Consider the following 20,243-nt stretch of genomic DNA (forward strand, 5'->3'; position numbering starts at 1 on the left):
GTTTTTTCCTGAAGCTTTTGCCGAACTCCAGACAGACATCCATGAGCTAACACAAGAACTGGACGGCGCCGGAATTCCCTTCTTGGACTATCGGACGTATGCCATGAGGGTGTTGTTCCCGGGCATCGAGGATCACCCTGTGCTCAAGGAGATGGAGGTACGGGTCAGTACACCACCATCTCATCTTCAAACTCAACCATACTAACATGGAAATAGAACCAAACATACGGGTGGCTGCATTGATTAACTAACATTAGTTTGCACCATTTAGCAATACGCTAGCTATATGCATGTAGGACTCCTATGATAAGTATATATCAGATGTGAGGTGTGATGCCAGATAAAAAGCCACACTTTGTTCATCTTAATCACATATCCTCTACTTCATCTTAATGTGTTCAGTACCCTCTGTGACTGCAAATGAGTCGTCCCATCATTAGCGGAATCTCGCGGGACAGACACGCCATATACTCATCTTAGTGCAGGAAGGAAGGGTTGCCAGCATCTGACGGAAAAGAAGCATCAGTGAACCTGTTGAAAAAAGAGCGTACAGTTACAGGGTGAGAGGAATAGGGTAACGTTTGTGCATTATCTAAATCACACGGTAATTATTCACTGCCATTCCTCCATGTTAACTTGGATATTTGAATTCAACGGCCGTCAGTGGCGGGGAATGAGTTTTAATATGGCAACTATCTTACTAGCTCACTCAATATAGAACGTTGCATCCCAACATGTTGTATTGCTTCATTTAAGGAATAGATTGTGGATAGAGATTATAGTTTGTAATTAGCGGCATGATGAAGATTTTGAATCTTGTGCTGCATCATGAACACTGACTTTTGTAGATTATTGTGCTAATATTAGGGAACTGTAGTCCCTTTTTTTTTTTGCATCTTTGCCATTGGCTGCAAAGAACAGCAAGGATTATTTAAACAAAAACAAATCTGTTTACTTAATCTCACAGGCAATTTACAACCCTTTGGTAATTTTGCAATTTTCCAATCAACTGTGACTGAAACTATTCTGTTTGGTTCCAACAGCGACAGCAACTAATAGTTTGCAAAACTATTGACAATGGAACGTAACTATATAAACATTAGAAATCCACTGATAATGTACACAAGTACTGAGACCTTGTGCCGAAGCTTGACGAGACTTCATGTATTTATACATACCATGTAAAGCACAAGTGGCTCTTGGTAGTTTTAATTTTGTCAAAGAATGTCCGAGAATGTACAACTCTAGTTTAGCGCATGTATTCATTGAGTTGACTTCTTCATCGTCTTACCATGCCGTCCCTCCCTTTGCTCTCGTTGAATAATCAACAGACGTGGGGGCTTCTTAATTATTAAATAAAACATGAATATGCAGTCACAATCATTGTGCCCCATCTAACACATTGCATTGTTCTCGCTTTGGCGAGTGCCTTGCTGTGGCCAGGAAATAATTCAATAGCTCGCAAAGCATCTTTTTCTTGAGCTGTAACGCAGCAATAACAGTATCTATCCATTATCTAAACATAATAAGCGCATAACCCTTTGGAAATGGTGGCTGGACAAAGCCATAAATAGTGGATGTTTCGCGACTCTTGTAAAAGTGTGTTTTTCAAGAGAAATGGACTATTTGGCAACTTGTTTTGCTGTTTAAAAATGCAGAGTCCCGGTTGAAAAATGTAATCGTAGTTAGCTGCAGATTATAGTGTTGTTTTCCAGTGCTGTAGGTGGCCATCTCTTGGATATATGGAGTTTATACATTGCTTAGTTGAAAAAAACAAACAGGGGTAATGGTTAGCGTTGAGGCTGATGAGTAAATTCCAATTCACAACTGTTGGGAAAGCTCTGTAGCAAATAAAATGTTTCTCTTCAAATTTGTAGTTGCTTTACCAAAAACACATTTCAAATAAAAAAAAAAAAAAAAAAAAAAAAAAAAAAGCTGAAACAGCATAAAAAAAAAAAAAGATACACACTTTACATCATAACTGACAATACAATGTTGTTACTTGTGTTGTGCTGGTGTGACTTGTCAATAAAGTATATAAAACAATTTACTCGTCTTATGAGACTATAGTAGAATTTTTCATTAATTATAGTGACAATCAAGTTGTTGTAAAATAGTTTGGACTGTTTTGACATTGTGCTTATTTTCTGGTGAGATTTCCTCCAAAATTCATGTAAGACCACCTCGCTTGTACCATTGTCAGCCCACATGTGACAATACCAATTTGAACTAACGTCAAATGCGAGCGATGTGGTTGAGATGACGGCTGCTGGAAGTGAAGGCTAGAATTTCTGAATTAATAAGAAATATGGCAAAACATTTTGCACAAGCAGAGCCTGGAACGTTGTCGAGTGAACAACTGTCAGCACTTTTGTACACAGCTTGACAGTTGCTAAATCCCTCGATCCAAACGTGAAAGTAGACATGTACCGATTAAGCTGAGGTATAAAGGAATGCTACGTACTTTATAGTCATGTCTAGACTTCCTTTTCTCTGTATTTCCCAATGGGCCACGTGTGTAATCCAGTGGCCTGTGGAAACTCATGGCACCAGGTTTATTGTTCCGTGTTATGTCCTGTAGCTCTCCCCAAAGACACACGGTTAAATTACCTATAGACGTACTGTACACTAAATAAGCACAAACATTTTCTCGCTCTTAAGTTTTTGCTGTTGTCGTTCAGAGTCGATACTTACAATGCTTACATTCGAGGGCCAGGAATCTCATTTCGCGCTCTAGAGACAGGCCTCGACACTTCATTATAGCGTGTCGCGGGAGAGAATGTGGTGCCAAAAGGATGGCAATAGAGGTGGGAATAGAATGTTGGCGCGTGAAAGAGAAAAACACAAGAAGAGCGAGAAATTAAAATAGTACACCAGCAAAGAGACCAGCAGTGAGGGAGGCGGAGCCAGTGGCTGACTGACAGGTGTCTTCGGGGTGTTTAGTGTGTTGTGCATGAGTGGTGACAGGTGCAGGCCAGTGGGACGAGTGAGCGTGTCACCATCTCTGACACAAACACGTACAATCACGTTACGCCTCAATGCCTTTTCACTTCTTTCGCTTTCCTTCACAGGAAACTGTTGTGGCTGTTGATGTGTTATGGAAATTTGACTTTTTCTTTTCTTTTCTTTTTTTTTTTTTTTTTTAAGTAATGCCACCATTTCGGAAAAAGTGGTGGATTGTTAATTCCTTGTTTTCATGCATTTTAGAACAGTATACCTGTCTAACAGATTTTGGGTTAACCCTATTCAGGGGTCATCACAGCAAATCGTCCTCGTCAATCTCTCCCTGTCTTCTGCATCTTCTGCTCTATTTCCAGTTATCTGCAAGTCTTTCCTCACCACATCCATAAATCATCTCTTTGGTCTTCCTCTTTGAGTCCAAACTGACAGCTCCATTTCCAGCATCTTTTACTGAGAAATCCAGTGTCCCTCCTCTGTACATGTCCAAACCATCTCACCATCTCAAGCATCTTCAATTCTACCACCATCTCAGTCTCCTGTCTTCTGCCCATTGCTACCACACTCTCCATTGTTTTGAATAGGTGATCCCAAGCATACAGTATATATTATTCTGTATTTTAGCCCAACAGTGTTGAAGAATAAAACTTGTCCACAGAAATAGGCACAGTACATTGTTTCCTTTGCAAGCTTAGTTTTTTTTTTTTTTTTTTTTTTTTGGGGTTTTTTTGTTCGAAGGGGGAAAAAAATGTTGACGTTCCAAAGCTGAGTTGTCCACATTGCACGATATTGACATTTTCTTAGTCTTGCTTCTATTATGTCATTGTGCGCTCTATTACCTTTGAGCAGAGAATTAAAAAAATATATATTGTTGTTTTGTTAAGCTTTATTAAAGTGTGGTATGAGTAAGTCTACTTTATTAACAGTTCACATAAAAACAATCTGATTTGTCTTGATTTTCCCTTGTTGCAATCAATACGTTTTCAGAAGTGATTGTCTTCAGGCTTCTGATTTGATTGATTGGTATGGTTTCCTTTGTTTGCAGCCTGTGAATGCATTTCTATGCATTTTGAATTGCTATTTGTGTGGAGAGATCTGTTTTACCATGGAGAGTAGTTAAAATTGTTTTGCAGTACAATTCACACATCCTGAAATAAACACACATGACCAATGAGCACATGACCTTAAAGCAGTGTTTCCCAACCTGTTTTACATCAACAAAATCACACCAAAAAAAAAAAATTCATTGCTGGCATAAATAGGTGAACAAAAAAAACCCCATTATTTGTAATAAATAAATACAGATTTTGGGACCAATTAACAGAAATGTGATAGCAAAGTGGTTTGAAACCACTGCCCTATAGAAAGTTCATTAAGCAAAGTTATATTGTGGTTGTGTTGCTCAAGGGTGTTCTGGCAAGTAAGCAGGCATTTCTCCAGCAACCAGTCTTTATTTGAGTCTCGCTGTCAAAGTGTGTCTAGGTTTCTCGACACTGGTCACGGCAATTCTTTTCTTGTCGATTTTCTAACAGGAGACATCCACCCTGCGATGCCAGAAAGACAATTATGTCAAATTGTCTGCTAAAATCATTTCTCGGGTGGACAGAAAAAAAACAAAAAGAAACAGCAGCAGAGCAAGAGATTTACCATCACTCTGTGCTTTTGGGGATGGGGGGGGGGGGGGGGGGGGGGTGATGGTTCTTCTGAGTTCATTCACTGTCTTTTTCCAATTGCTTTTCTTTGTATGTGGTTGTCCATATGTCATTCATTGATTTTGACTGACCTGAAGCATTTACATTTGATCAAATGATGAATTAGCAGTTGAAAATTAGATTTGTTTTGTCTGTTGTTGTCGCAAATTCTTCAAGACAGGAGAGAAATGACAGGAATGTTTGTGAGTTCCAGTTGCTCTTGTCTGCTCTTCTTCCTGCAGTGAATCAGCTTGTCTCTCGCTGTGTGTCTTTTTTTCTTCAGGTCCAGGCAAATGTTGAAAAGGCTCTGACTTTGTTTGGCCAGCTGCTCACAAAGAAGCACTTCCTGTTGACATTCATTAGAACGCTGGAGGCACAGAGGTCTGTTTACTTTTAGATGTTTATTTTATTATTTTATTTGAAGGAGTACTGTGTTGCGTTGAGATGAACACTGTTGAGGATGTAGTCCAGTTCGACTTTAATATAGTCGATGAATGAGTCAATGTTTTGGCATGTCAACAATAGACTTTACACCGATTTTATCGGCCTTATCGGTATCGGCCGATAATTAGCATTTCATGCTGATCGGCTGATCGGCTTTAATGTCATAATTCGCCGATTCGATCAATGACGATGACAATGCGTGAAGTCATTTAATTAGAAATAAAGTAATTTAATTACAGTAAGTTTGCACCCATTATTTCCGTCATGTAATGTTGGTTTGACCTGACTGATTAGAAAACACGATCTGACTAGAGCAGTGATTTGCAAACTTTATGGTGCCAAGGAACATATTTACAATTGAAAAATCTCACAGCACATCAAAAAACAAAAATGTCACAAAAAGCGGATACATTAATGACTGTATTTACTTCCTGGCATCTAATAGAAGACCATTCATTTGTTCTGTCTGTCACTATGCCTCACTGGTATAAATAGAGGAACAAAGACACATTATTTATTGTAAATATAATTTTTGGAGCAATTAAGTACGCAAGTATATTCAGTAAATGAACAGGTCATTTGAATAGACACATTCGTCCATCTTGTGATCAGTTATGTTTTTTTTAAACTCGCTGATCGGCCCCAAAAATTCTGATCGTGTAAACACCATCATCAACAGTTTAATGTCACATTTGTGTCTATACTTAAGGAATAAACTGCACAGACTTTTGTTAAGTTTGTGAAGCTTATAAGTTGTTGTATTACAACTTTTTTCATGTCAGAAAAAGTGTCATTCTCTATAACTTGGCACTGGATATAGCATAACTCCTTTTATAAAGTTGCAAATCGTAACGTTAATGAGTGCTGAAAAAACGTACCTGCCATGACAGGCAAAACATAGAATACATATATTAATATTTTCCGTCAAAATGTATTTCCAGATCTTTTTCAATGCGGGACCGAGGGAACGTGGCGTCCCTGATCATGACGGCCCTGCAGGGGGAGATGGAGTACGCCACGGGAGTCCTGAAGCAGCTTTTGTCTGATCTGATTGACAGAAACCTAGAGAGTAAAAATCATCCCAAGCTGCTTCTCAGGAGGTGAGGAAGACAACTCCTCCAAAGTTCAGCCAGGGCCTTTGCAAAAAAAATAAAACATTCTCCAGATTCGCAAATCTCTTGTGTCCGCTCTCTCTAGGAAATTGCCTACCAATCGCTTCTGTAGTTTTTTTCATAACCCTGACAACTAACAGATATCAAACCACAGCGTCATCATCATAATTGTTGTACCACAGGGGAGACACTGTGTCACCCGTCCGCAGTTGCAGAGTTTTTCTGTGCAGAGAACACAGGTGGTATACATTGTGGCCGTCATTGTGGTACACTTAATTTCACATTCCTTAATTTCACAACCCTCCAAGAAAAAGAAAGTGAGGCAGAAATGCGCTTGCTGTTTCTTGCTCATGCCAAGTGGGGTGTTTAATTGTATCATGTTTTTTTTTGTATTTCCTGTGCCAGAACGGAGTCTGTTGCTGAGAAAATGCTGACCAACTGGTTTACGTTCCTTTTATATAAGTTCCTCAAGGTAAGGCCAGCAACTTTAGTCATGTTTGCAGTGTGACTGATTGAAATTGTTGGATTTCAAATTTATTTTCAATCTAATTTTACTCAGCATAGCTGAAAGGCCACCATCTGTTGCCGACACATTTCGTTCCTTAAAACATTCTTACGTAAGTTTTGTTATGTGCCTAGCTTCAAAAGATTCTCAGTGTTCCTACAGAGCCAATGAGTAAATACTGTATGCATCTTCACTGAGATTTTCACTCTCCAGTTAGAATGAGAGTGCAATGTGTCCTCATATGCCACTGTAATCCTAATCACATTACTATGCAATAATTCCCATGGATGCATAGTGATCAAAAACAAGTTTGCCCCTTTAGCGTGTCAAACTTTGCATGAAATTGCGTACGTAAACTGCATCCAGGAAAGTGTGAACATCTCATATTGCTGCAACTGGTTGTTTTTTTTCCCACTCTCGCACTTGATATAGCAGCACCCATCATTACAGCCCTATATTGTAAATGGCGGCATACAACTTAATGAGGGCAGCAAAGGCAAATCATGCGGGGAGGCATGCAGTCTAGGAAGGCAAAAGCTGAAGGGAAAACGTAACAGTGATATGTGCATGTGTCTTCTCGTTGGCAGCTGCACTCATAATTGGCCCAAATACTCACAAGGTTCTTAAAGCAGGAGGTAGGTAGGAAATTGATGATGTTGATTAGATAAAGAGCAATAAAAGAAGCGACCAAGGTGTTTACAGGTGGATCACATTGAGAAGTTCCGAGTCAAGTTCTTCCACACCGAACCCTTCCAAGCGTGCCTTTGTGGACCTTGCTTTGTGCACTAGAGCACAGTCACAAATTTGGACCCATTAAAATGTTCAAAAGTTCTTGACAAGATGAAGAATTAAGAATTGATTCAATCGATCAAATGTTCATACTTTCCTACTCCATACAGACACGACTACTACGATGATATAGTCCTACATACTGGAAGTTCTTTCTTGCATTCGACTGTTGGTGCTTCTCATCATTTTTTAGCAACGGGTTAGCACTTTTAATTTTCACCCAACACACCCAGCATCCAACACTTTCAAAATAAATACTTCCAACGAACGGGCGAGGGGAGTGTACATATGGAAATTACATTTATTTCATCCAAAGTCCCATCGGGGTGACTTTTGAAGCAAACGCACACCAGTCGGAGTCTTGACCAGATCACTGACCTTATAGCAACCTGTGCCACCTTTTAGATATCCACCCACGGTTGACGTAAAGGAGCATGTGTGGTCAAAATAAATTGTGAGATTCATTTGAGTTAATTCATGATGACTGCAATACTTTTTTTGTGATTAATCATATATGCATTAACACTTTCATTTTGACATGTATATAGATATCTATATATAAATATATATAAGAAAGTATGAACTACAGCTACACATTGTGGACAGAACATTAATAACAACGATGTGCATGGTTTTCAAAAGACAGTGATGACATAGTCGTTTTTAAGCAAACCATACTCATCCCTTCTGAAGTGGACCAAAATATCAACCAACAGGATAGAGACACAATTCTATTTGCTTTCTCCTGGGGGTTACTTTTAGTACCGAGTTTGATTCAATTAGTACGGTAGAAAGACAGCAAAGTGGAGTGCTTTCTGTTTGTTTGCACGTTATATGCGTAAAATGCTAACTAATTGCTCTAAGTTTGTTTGGATGTAACAGACATTTTTTTTTCTCCAAATATTATCTCATGACCCATACATAACTGCACACTTATAAAACGTAAATCAAATTCTGATGTGCCCTCACAGAATGGTCACACATTTAGACCCGCATTAGAATTACAAATCTAACTGTGACGTTATTCACAGCCATTAGCATTGTATTTTTACCAATGTCATGGTAATAGAGCTTCAACGGGCAGCGTGAAATAGAAAAAAGGTTTGATGGAACTTGAAAGCTAGGGATGTTGGTGCTCATTGAGGTCATGTGATGCGTCCACATGAAGGTTTTGTTATACACGTAGAAAATACATTCTGAGCTCCTCTGACCAGAACCTTCTTTTCATGGTAATTGAAAGCTGACTTAAAGATTGAATAGTAATCAATGCACTTTTACTTGCTGAAGGTTGCTTCCCTTAACTAACTGTTTTGAACTGACTCTTGCTTTCACAAGTTGAATTATGCTGTATATGAGGTAGTCTCTTTTTCTGTGTCCTTTCCTTGACCAGGAGTGTGCAGGCGAGCCTCTTTTCATGCTTCACTGTGCCATCAAGCAACAGATGGAGAAAGGACCGATAGACGCCATCACAGGAGAGGCTCGCTATTCTCTCAGCGAGGACAAGCTCATCAGGCAACAGATTGACTACAAAACGCTGGTCAGTAAACTTAATGTGCCGCTCTACTTTTGGCTTGAAACACCAACAATGCTGCTTCATTGGTGTAAAAGTTAACAAATATACAGTGGCAACAGGGGAACAATCATATCTTTATTCGACCATTCGCTTACAGCGGAGATGTTTGTGTAATCTTGAGGCTTCAAGGAAATGTTGTCAATATTCATTTCACATTCCTTTTGCAATAAAAACACCTTTATTTAAGTGCTATACACAAACAGTCAAATGTAATGGGTTAATTTACCGGTGATAATTAAAATTCCAAACGTGAGATGGCCTGGCTGGTCCACCAATTTTGTCGAATGCGAAATTAGATTATCCATAGTTGCCTTAGCAACCACAGCAAAGTCAGCACCCACCCCCCCCTGAAATCAAGCTTACAACCACATGATTCTGAAGCTGTTATTTTCTGGTTGTCGTGACCGTTTCCACCCTCCTTTGGTTTCATCTTCCAGACGTTGCACTGTGTGAACCCAGAGAACGAGAATGCCTCTGAGGTGACTGTTAAGTGTCTAAATTGTGACACCATCACTCAGGTCAAAGAGAAGCTGCTCGATGCCGTCTATAAGGGCAGCCCTTACTCTCTCAGACCCAAGGCTTCGGATATGGACTTGGGTAAGACACAAGAGCAAATGATGCACCTATTAAACATCCGAGATGTGCACAGCTCATTGTTTTTCTCTAAAAGTTCCCAGAGGTGAGGCTACTGATTTGTAATTATCTGAAATCTAAGGTAAAAAACAAAAGCAAAAAAAGTTTCCTCTTTAATCGAGTATCATAGGTTGGCCCAAGTCTGCTCATGCTTAGTTACAGGGACACACTTTTCCCTTCACATATAATGAAAGAAGAATTTAAAATTGCTAATATAAACAGTTTTTCTTTCCATTGCACACCTTTTATATATTTATTGTCTATATACCTGAAATGTTCAATTACTGTATCTCTTAATGTACCTTCCCAGTTTTAATGTCAAATAAAAAAATAAAAAAAATCATTGATTACATTTTTAAGGAGGCTTCAAATTGCTACAGCCTCCATGCGGCGTTATGACATAATTGGCCTTGAAATGCATCCTAACTGTAATTTTACTGCCAGATGTCCTCACACTTGTCCACATAATGTAGGGAGACATTTAGCTTTGACAATTTCATGAAACTGATAAAAACTTTTTCTCCATATTTTCTTCCATTTCCGTTGCAAAAACCTTTATCCCCTCCATCTGAAGAATGGCGCCAGGGTCGAATGGCTCGAATTATTCTGCAGGATGAAGACGTCACAACAAAAATAGACAATGACTGGAAAAGACTCAACACGCTGGCTCACTATCAGGTGCACAAGCACAAATATGGGCACAAAAATGCATAAATACAAGTTTGCACTGAGGGGCAATAACATTTTGTTGGTTTCATTTTAATGTGTAGGTGACAGATGGCTCAGTGATTGCACTGGTGCCAAAGCAGAACTCGGCCTATAACATCTCCAACTCATCCACCTTCACCAAGAGCCTCAGCAGATACGGTACTCGCCTTCTTATTGACTTGATCCCCATCTCTCGTTGGCCGTCTCTGTTTATGATGGCTGCAATCATAGCCTCCATTCTTCTTTTTCGCTCTCAGTCAATGGCAATCCTTTTTTCGTCCAGCGCCATCACCTCAGGCCAAGGCTGTTTAATGGCTATTTCCAAGCCGTCTGTAAATGAGAGGCATAAAAGAAGACACCTCAATACCTAGCTGACAGAGAAGTGAAAGGCGGGTGAGAATGAGTGGCAGGCTGTGATGGACAGAATATGATGTAGAAAAAAGAAACTTTAGAAGACAGATAAAGATTATCTGGTAAAAACTGAACATACTTGTAGTTAAACTTATGTTCAAATCTGTTGCTGTGCCCCCCCCCCCCCCCCCCCCCCCCCAACTAAATAGAAAACAACATTGTGCAGTCATATTTTTATCAGGAGTAAAAAATAAATCCACTGACTGCAGATTCTGTGAACAGTTGTGATTACTGGATTGAGAGCTCCACTTTCTGCTGCAATCATTTTAACAGACAAGAACTTTGTGAGAAAAATAGGTCATTGTCTATTTTCATCGTTTCATATTTTATCTTATTAGAGGTGAGGTCAATGATGATGTGTGAATAAGGGCAAGACTCTTTTCCCCTGTCTACAAACCAACTTATCAGATTGACCTCATTGTAGAAGTATGAACCGTTCATGCAAATAATCAAGATCAATATGTCCCACTGGTCGAACAGTTTAAATAAGAGGCCAAAAAAAAAAAAAGATGACAAAATATCCTCGCTCCCCTAATGTCTTTTGTATTTTCTATTTCATGGTGATTATGTGGTGGTGGGGGGGGGGGGGGGGGGGGGTGGTTATGTTCTGGGCGTGAGTGAGGGGAGATAAATGCGGCCCGTGATGGGTTTGGAATTAAAGCTACTCCGCGCCCTGCCGACAGAGAGAACAACAGACACCACTCCAGCAAGCATCTCTTTTTGAGTCTGTGCCCTTCCATTACTCTAAATTTCACTCCCCAACCCCTCTAACACACATTTCTCTCTCATCTCCAGCATTCCCATTCATCCATCCCCATCCTTTTTCTCAGATACGGGACCAGCAGCATCCTCTGCAGATCGTCATCTCCCCTCTGTTCACCTCACCTCTCCGTTTCCGTCTCCCTCGCTAGCTTTCTAAACAGAACAGTCGCAGATATGCATCTCCTTGCTTAGCGCTAATCAACTTTGACACCCTCGCCATGAATAATAAAACACACACGAGGACAGACAACGAGCGAGGGAGAGTGCCATGCTATAAAAAGAAGATGAAAAGAAACCACCATGCTTTTTGGGTGGAGTTCAAGTTACCCATCAGGGAATAGTCATCTATCCTCGATAAAAGATTTATGCATAACAGGGGAGGTAGAAGAATGAATGACGGGTCCATAATGTATCTTGTACTTCCATATGTGGTTATAGAGAGCATGCTGAGAACAGCCAGTAGTCCAGACAGCCTTCGATCCCGGACACCCATGATAACCCCTGACCTGGAGAGTGGAACTAAATTGTGGCATCTGGTGAAGAACCACGACCATTCCGACCAGAGGGAGGGCGACCGGGGCAGCAAGATGGTATCCGAGATCTACCTGACCAGGCTCTTGGCTACAAAAGTAAGAGTCAGCGGAGCAATCAGTATTAGAATCAGAATCCAAATCATTAGTATCAGAATCATCTTTATTTGCCAAGTATGTCCATAAAAACACACAAGGAATTTGTCTCCGGTAGTTGGAGCCGTTCTACTACGACAACAGACAGTCAATTGACAGAGAACACTTTGGAGACAGAAAGACATTGACAAAAACAGTCACTGAGCAATAAAGGGTTGCTAGTTATCTGGTAATGCCGGTAAAAAAATATTTTGACAATTGTGCAAAAAGATGCAGAGTGAATGACTAATAGGGCAATAGTCCTATACAATGACCATTCTGCAAAGGGCGCCAAGACTTCAAGCGAGTAGTACGATAGTCTGGGACAATGTTGATTGTGCAAATGTTGCAGATACTCCTCAGTCAGTGTGCAAATGGAGCAGATGCTACTCTGGCATGAGTGGCCAGTATTGGTCAACAACAGATATGCAAATAGTGCAGCGTGGCGAGACTACTACAGTGAGTGCACGAGTAATGTATAATTGGCCCCACAGAAATGTGACAACAAACTCAAGACAAATAGACAAAAAATTGCCAGCATGTTGCAATGGAATTGTAGGTTAAGTTTTTAAGAAGTTGATTGCAAGAGGGAAGAAGTTGTTGGAATGTCTGCTAGTTCTAGTTTGCATTGATCGGTAGCGCCTACCTGAGGGAAGGAGCCGGAAGAGCCGGTGACCGGGGTGCGGAGGGTCAGAGAGGATTTTGCATGCTCTTGTCTTAGTTCTGGCAGCGTGCAGGTCCTCAAGGGTGGGTAGGGGGGTACCGACAATCCTTTCAGCAGTTTTGATTGTCCGTTGCAGTCGGAGTTTGTCCTTTTTTGTAGCAGCACCAAGCCAGACTGTGATGGAAGAAGACAGGACTAATTCGATGACCGCTGTGTAGAACTGCCTTAGCAGCTCCTGTGGCAGGCCGTGCTTTCTCAGAAGCCGCAAGAAGTACTTCCTCTGCTGGGCCTTTTTGAGGACGGAGCACTTCAGGTCCTGAGAGACTGTAATTCCCAGGAACTTGAAGGTCTCGACGGTTGACACGAGGCAGTTGGACAGCGTGAGGGGCAGCTGTGGCGAAGGATGCCTCCTGCAGTCCACGATCATCTCTACAGTCTTGAGCGTGTTCAGCTCCAGGTTGCTTCGGCCGCATCGCAGCTACAGCCGCTCCGCTTCCTGTCGATATGCAGACTCGTCACTGTCCTTGATGAGGCCGATGACAGTGTTGTCATCTGCAAACTTCAGGAGTTTGACAGCTGGGTGCGTTGAGGTGCAGTCATTCGTGTAGAGAGAGAAGAGCAGTGGAGAGAGGACACAACCTTGGGTTTTTGCAAAGTTCATTTTGGTCAAAACTAACTCTGGTGCAATTCATTTGCCCAAGTCACTTGAACTGTGTTGTGTACATGCAGCCCAAGATCCCAGCAGTTAAAGACTTTCTGATGGAATGACTTCAATTTTTGAAAAGTAGCATGGGCCGCCTCAGCTAGTTAATGGCTGAGGAAACATGTCTCAGAAGTCTGCAGGGATTATCAACCATCTTTTATATCACATGCTCAAAAGTCACATATTCATGTAGAATCATTTACCAGTGTCCTTTTGTGTGACCAGTGGCGGTGCACTCAAATTTCCTAAACACACCAACAAACGTTAGATTTCTGACACTTTACAAGATAAATGCGAAATAAGATGAATAAATACAATAAAATACAATGAAACTGGAAGACATGGGCTCATCTCATCTTCATACATTTTTGGTTTTCATAGCTTATCAGAGGATTGACTCTTCTTCCTCTTCAGGGCACATTGCAGAAGTTTGTGGATGACCTTTTCGAGACCATCTTCAGCACGGCCCACAGAGGCAGCGTCTTGCCGCTGGCCATTAAGTACATGTTTGATTTCCTGGATGAGCAGGCAGACAAACACGCCATCACAGACTACGATGTGCGACACACCTGGAAGAGCAACTGGTAAACGTGAACTTCTTGCAGTGTTGTGTTTTATTGTTTGTTTTTTTTGCTCACCCTATTCCTAAGCCAGCAGCCATTTTGTATGTCAAGTGACAACGGACAATATTTGCAATATTATCTCGTTCAACTCTAACCAGAGGTGGGTAGGAACGTGCTACATTTACTCAAGTCACATTTTGGATAAATTGTACTTGTCAGAGTAGTTTTAATGAAACATACTTTTTACATTTACTCAAGTATTTATGTTAAGAAAAAAACAGTACTTTTACTCCACTACAATAATCTACGAGCCGCTCGCTACTTTTATTTGTCAACAATTGTGTGCGCGATCTATTTTTAGACTTTCATTTTCGACTTCTGCATCGGGCGCCGTTGCTCCTATCCACCGTGATTACCACAGTGATGTTTGACTTAAGTTCACCAATCAAACGTCGCAAGGAAGTCACATGTTTGCGCAGAAAGTCTTCTATTGGGCTTTGTGGGACAATCAAATTGAGTCGTTAGAGATGCGCGCGGCTCGTGTTTACATTGCAGACTACGAAGCTTTAACAACCAGCGTATGTGGAATTAATAGTTAATTAATGAATGGAAGTGATAAAAAAATAGGGCACTAATTTTGAAACCAAGTACCACCTAAAAGATATTTAGCTCATAAAGTGCCACCATCATCATGACCAACATTAAAATAGAGTAGCAGTAGTGGGTTTAAGTGATTATTTCAACAACAACAAAAAAGACTGAGGTTTTAGATCTGAAAAGTATATTTAATATTATTGTAACATTATGCACAGTGTAGACATTAATACTGTGTGCACAGTACAAAAAAAATACATTTACATAAGGATTCAGCTAAAATGAATTGTACATAAAAGGCACATACAAATTGTACCTAAATACAGGGAAATGTTTGTTGTTGGTGTAAAAAAAACCAAATAAGCTAAGCTAACAGTTGTTAAAAATTAAATGCAAATCTATTGAATTTAAAAGTTCAAAACAAGTGAACTGGTCTTAGGCAGTGATTATTTTGTGTACCACTCGAGGGAACTTGCGTGACATTAGTCGCACGCGTATTACGCTTTGACACTCAAGGGGTGAGCTGTTCCAGTTCGTATTGAAATGAATTATGAATTAGTTAAAATGCATTTCAATGTTCTTGAAATCAATGCTACCTGAGAATATATTCTGTATGCACAATAAGATAATAAAACCACATTAGACATCATTCTCTCCATGTTAACTGAAGGGTTTTTTCTCTTGCTTTTTGCAGCCTCCCTCTGAGGTTCTGGGTGAATGTGATCAAGAACCCCCAATTTGTGTTTGACATCCAAAAGAACAGCATCACGGATGCCTGTCTGTCTGTGGTGGCCCAGACCTTCATGGACTCCTGTTCCACATCTGAACACAAACTGGGAAAAGATTCACCGTCCAACAAGCTCCTCTACGCTAAAGACATCCCCAACTACAAGAATTGGGTGGAGAGGTAAATCTTTGGTTGCTTTCAGTCAAGCTGAGTATAAAAGCTGCAATATAAAAATCATATGCCATCAAGTGATCGAATGCAGTTTGAAATATTGACCGGAAGGTTGTATGTGAGCTGCTAGAAATGAGAAAAAAAACTATTCCTCAAAGAGCTGTACTTGTTTGTTTGTGAAAGTGCAAACAGGTAGCTTGAAGTCAGAGCACAACGTCGGCTAAAATAAATGCAAAACAATTTTCTGCTTTCTTGCATCTTTTCAAATCAGCATCTTCCATCCTGGCTCATTAATATACAATATGCAAAGGGCCAATTCCCCCAATGTCTTTTCTCTCTTGATCCTCCTCATCAAGCCGAGATGGAAATGACACAGGTGATAGGAGGATTTGTTGCAACTGTGACATTATTTACTGCTCACTGAAAACAGCCCCTGGTTCACCCTTCATCTTTTATTCAGCACCGAAATGTTACTCAGCTCCAGATAAGTTATGCACCACTGATGCTTGCTGTAGTTGCCTTTCATGGGTGAGTCTATTAATCTCTAAGTAGCTTTTCAAGGCTGCTGCCTCCTTAACTCCGGGTGTGACAGTGTGAAGTATTGTGCTCCTGGTTAAATTCTTTTAGCACAACCACGCCAATCGATTGATGCCCAGCTAGCATGTTCACAGTGTCTATGGTAATAGTTATTCAGTGAATTACAGAATTAAAACACCATAAAACCAGAAACACACTGCTAAGTCATGCCGAGAGAAGATGTTATTGGCGAGGGTTAATTGGCTGTAGTTGAACTGTGTTTCTGTTCCTGCAGTTCATCTTATACGTAACGTAGTTGAGACATTGATTGTGCAAACAGCTTTTCTGTCCTAACACAATATTTGGATGCATTTTTAATAATGTCATGGGATCGGCTCTCGCTCCCCGCGACGCTGAACAAGATAAGTGGTACAGAAGATGAATGGATGGATGGTCAGCTTGTGTTTAATGTGACAAACTCACAGGCAGTGCTGAGTCAAGCAACTGTATTTAATACATTTACCGTAAAAAAAACAAAAAAACAGCTTTAAAATCATTTGTATGGCACACTGCCTTGTAGCAAGGATACTAGAATACTGTATGTGTGGATACACGCTAGTAGCTTCGTAGGGAGCTAAGTTTGAGTATCATGATTTTAGACACACATGCCTACTATTAATTTGTAGCTTTAGTTTTTGTATACACACAAATTAGGCTTTTGTACTATACATGCAACACATAAAACTAATTATAATATGCCCCTTAGAATAAAACCAAAGTTGTGATCCACTAGAGTCCCGGAATCCAAATTTGAAAACAAATTATTTGCCTCATCAGATATTTTAATTTCAAATTTGGCCAGGTTGTGAATAGCTTTGGGCTTAAGTGTATGTAAATGCTTTATATATGGGAATTTCTTTTTTTTTTTTTTTTTTGCCATTGATATGACCACATTTGGCTTATGGTTTAAAAACATTCTCCGCTAGTTTATATTATAGCCTTATACAATCACAATTACTTTTTATTTCCTTACTTACTTCTTATCTCTTGAGCCAAATGAATGCAGATGACAACAACGAGTGTCCTGAGTGTGCTGATCCCGTCCTCCAGGTATTACTCCGATATCTCCCGTATGCCAGCCATCAGCGATCAGGACATGAGTGCCTACCTAGCAGAGCAGTCCCGCCTGCACCTCAGCCAGTTCAACAGCATGTCTGCATTGCACGAGATCTACTCTTACATCATCAAATACAAAGACGAGGTGAGGTTGCGCTCTGTCCTGTATTTCAATTCAAGACATATTCGTTATACTACAAAGGGCAAACCGTCTTTATGGCGACAGCCTTGACGGTCCTCGCACAATTACTGCAGAATGCATGTTAAAACGACACTTCATTAAACCTGCAGAGCTTCAAATAGCACATTTATCAGCTGAAAGGAGTCATATTGAGACCACCGAGGCTACATTTTACGATAGTGTTTCGCCATAGATGGTCAACAACATTTTTTTTTTTTTTTTTATTGCATGTTGCGATAAACTCTCGTGTCCTCTTCTGATGATCGCTCAGTGTGGTTATTTCCTCTCCCGTGAGTCACTGCACTTTAGGCACTCGACTTTCACTCGCCTCCTGTGACTTGTGACGGACAGCTATATATATTCTCATCCACCTTTGATTTTCCCCTTTTTATCACAGTTTTATGATGAAAGATGAGAAGTTGCAGCCTCCTTTTTATCGCCTTCCTTCCGCTCCATCCCTCTATTAAAGCTATATTACAGTAGTTGTGTTGGCTGCTTGCAGCTGGCTCCATTCAAGCCCTTTGCTACACTTCATTATGCTCTTTTATTAGGATGAAGGTAGCTGCAAAATTCTCAGTTCAGATCTGTATAAGTGCATGTCCACACAATAACATGAATTTAGATGCAGAATGACGCGTATGCATCCCAAATTACTCTTATTCAACACACAAGTTGTTAGCATCAGTCTCAAATGTAATCATCAGCTAGAAGCCTCAAATTAGCATTAATTTACGGCTGTGCTCTTGTCTGGGTTAAGAGCGTTCAATATGTTTTCTATATTTTCTGGGCAAGTAGTGCTTTTACATGGAGAAAAAGTAGTGGGGCAACAATATAGACAAAATGTGTGAGTAAACTTTTCTCTCGACCGCCTCATCTTCTGAATCTAGTAGGGTAATAGTACATTTTTATGGATAAGAATGCAACAAACTGATGAAGGTCAGATGATGACGATAGTATTGTTTGTCTTTCTTCATCATTTGAGTGCAGATCCTGTCAGCGTTACAGAAAGATGAGCAGTCACGAAGACAGCGGCTACGCGGCAAATTGGAGCAGGTCATTGACACCATGGCATTAGCGAGCTGAGGGTTAAACCGGTCCGGTCACTCGGCTCGGAACGCCGGGCAAGAAGCCTTCTTCTAGACAGCTTTGCGCTCCCGGACATTTGAAATCTGAGCTTGTCGCTGTTCTCAAAACAAATGACAGGCAAAGAACACTTCAAGGTTAATGACGAGACAGCAAAGGATGGAATTATTTGATTACCTTTTTTTTTTTTTTTTTTTTTTTTTTTTATTAACTGAGCTGCAAACCAAGCCTGGAACAACCAAATTGATCGGATACTCGCCCATTTTGACTCCAGTCCAGCAGAGGGCAGCGGTTAGGTTCTGTGGACGCAATCAGGACCACGACCAAGGTGCAAATTCAACAGGCTTAATCTGTGATCAGACAAAAGAAAGCAAGATACTTGATCCCAATGTGGGATTTTCCTTTCCTGTTGCCATTTTCCAGGGGGAGCTCATGCACATCCAGTGTGACTCCTCATCAGGGTGGACACTGAGGAGGAAGAACTTTTGCTGTGGGGAAAACTCTTCCTCTGACACTGATAAAAACTGCATACCAACTGACATGGAGTCATTACATGTCAAAGTGTTTTATTTGGAAGTTTTAAAACCCTGCTTTTGGTTCATTGCCATATTCGATTCCATCCCCACCAAACTGCCTCCTCTCCTTCGTGCTGTGCCACTCGTGTTTCTGCTGAATTTGCACAACAAAGCTAAATCAAAAGAGAGCAAAGGATATATGAACACATTTATAGCTATATAAATACGGACCTTCTTGTTTGAGTTGACAGAGATGTTTTGCATTTAATGTACAAATGATAGGTTTGACAGGATTTGATATTTCAAAGTAGAAAAATGTGGAGGAAAAAAAAAACAAGGAAAAGTTGTTATGTGCCATGTTTTGCTTTGAATGTTGTTTAGTGCAAAGAGATTTCTTTTCTTTAGATAAAATGTGGTATAAAATGTCATGATAGTGAGACTTAAAAAATAGGTACATGGCAAAAATAGACATGAATTGCAGATACTTTCTATATTTCATGACGTTTTCTACAATATCCAAACATGTTTGGTCATTTTTGAGCACAGCGACCCAGAAAAATCAAAATCTTTGACACAAGGACCCTGCAAAATAGCCAATTTAGAGGCAGGATATTACACAGTGAGCCAACATCACCGCTTTGCACCATTAGATGCATCTGGTGTGATGTATAGAATAGATCGGATATTGACAATTACTTTCACCACAACAGCAACGGGAGAAGTTGGAAACTTCACACATCTGTTATCATCCCACCGTTCACCGTTTACACGAGCGTCTGTTACTTCCTCCAATATTCTCTCATTTGTTGTCCATGCCATTTATACAGAATATTGTCCCAGAAAGTGGTAGATCAATCTCAGCTTGAGCAGGCGTTCAAGAGTTCAAGAGAACTGCTGATTTTGGTGAGATTGTCTTTATAACACAAACGACTGGATTAGCGTCACATCCACCTTCTTGAAGTTTCTGTGGTACATTTTTCTGTTCACTTCCTAATAGTATGCCTTTGTTTCCATTGTAAAGGGTCCATCCAACTCAAACCACCCCAAATTTCAGAAGACCTGGGGGGGAGGGGGGTGATGCTATACACACCGCTGCCTGTTGTTTGGTATGAAGAAAACTATTTGGCTTGCAACAGACGCTGGAGTCAAAGTCATGTTT

General features: G+C 40.4%; 1 protein-coding gene across 5 annotated transcripts in view; it reads left to right on the top strand.

Annotated features, from left to right (window-relative positions):
• The window catches only part of LOC133475469 (plexin-A1-like), a 231,610-nt gene extending 212,181 nt beyond the window's left edge, over positions 1–19,429 (top strand). For 4 of the 5 annotated variants that reach the window (XM_061768359.1, XM_061768375.1, XM_061768384.1 and 1 more), the window contains 13 exons: positions 15–163; positions 4,933–5,030; positions 6,035–6,193; positions 6,611–6,677; positions 8,890–9,036; positions 9,510–9,669; positions 10,280–10,383; positions 10,476–10,572; positions 12,025–12,215; positions 14,033–14,202; positions 15,470–15,682; positions 17,300–17,450; positions 18,474–19,429. In XM_061768359.1, coding sequence (XP_061624343.1) covers positions 15–163; positions 4,933–5,030; positions 6,035–6,193; positions 6,611–6,677; positions 8,890–9,036; positions 9,510–9,669; positions 10,280–10,383; positions 10,476–10,572; positions 12,025–12,215; positions 14,033–14,202; positions 15,470–15,682; positions 17,300–17,450; positions 18,474–18,569 — 1,802 coding nt within the window. In that variant the 3' untranslated portion in view covers positions 18,570–19,429. The remainder of the gene's footprint in view (positions 1–14; positions 164–4,932; positions 5,031–6,034; positions 6,194–6,610; positions 6,678–8,889; positions 9,037–9,509; positions 9,670–10,279; positions 10,384–10,475; positions 10,573–12,024; positions 12,216–14,032; positions 14,203–15,469; positions 15,683–17,299; positions 17,451–18,473) is intronic. The other variant, XM_061768394.1, reaches the window with a different exon arrangement.
• The last annotated feature ends 814 nt before the right edge of the window (positions 19,430–20,243 follow it).

Source organism: Phyllopteryx taeniolatus, chromosome 1 (assembly GCF_024500385.1).
Source record: "Phyllopteryx taeniolatus isolate TA_2022b chromosome 1, UOR_Ptae_1.2, whole genome shotgun sequence".
Taxonomy (NCBI): Eukaryota; Metazoa; Chordata; class Actinopteri; order Syngnathiformes; family Syngnathidae; genus Phyllopteryx; species Phyllopteryx taeniolatus.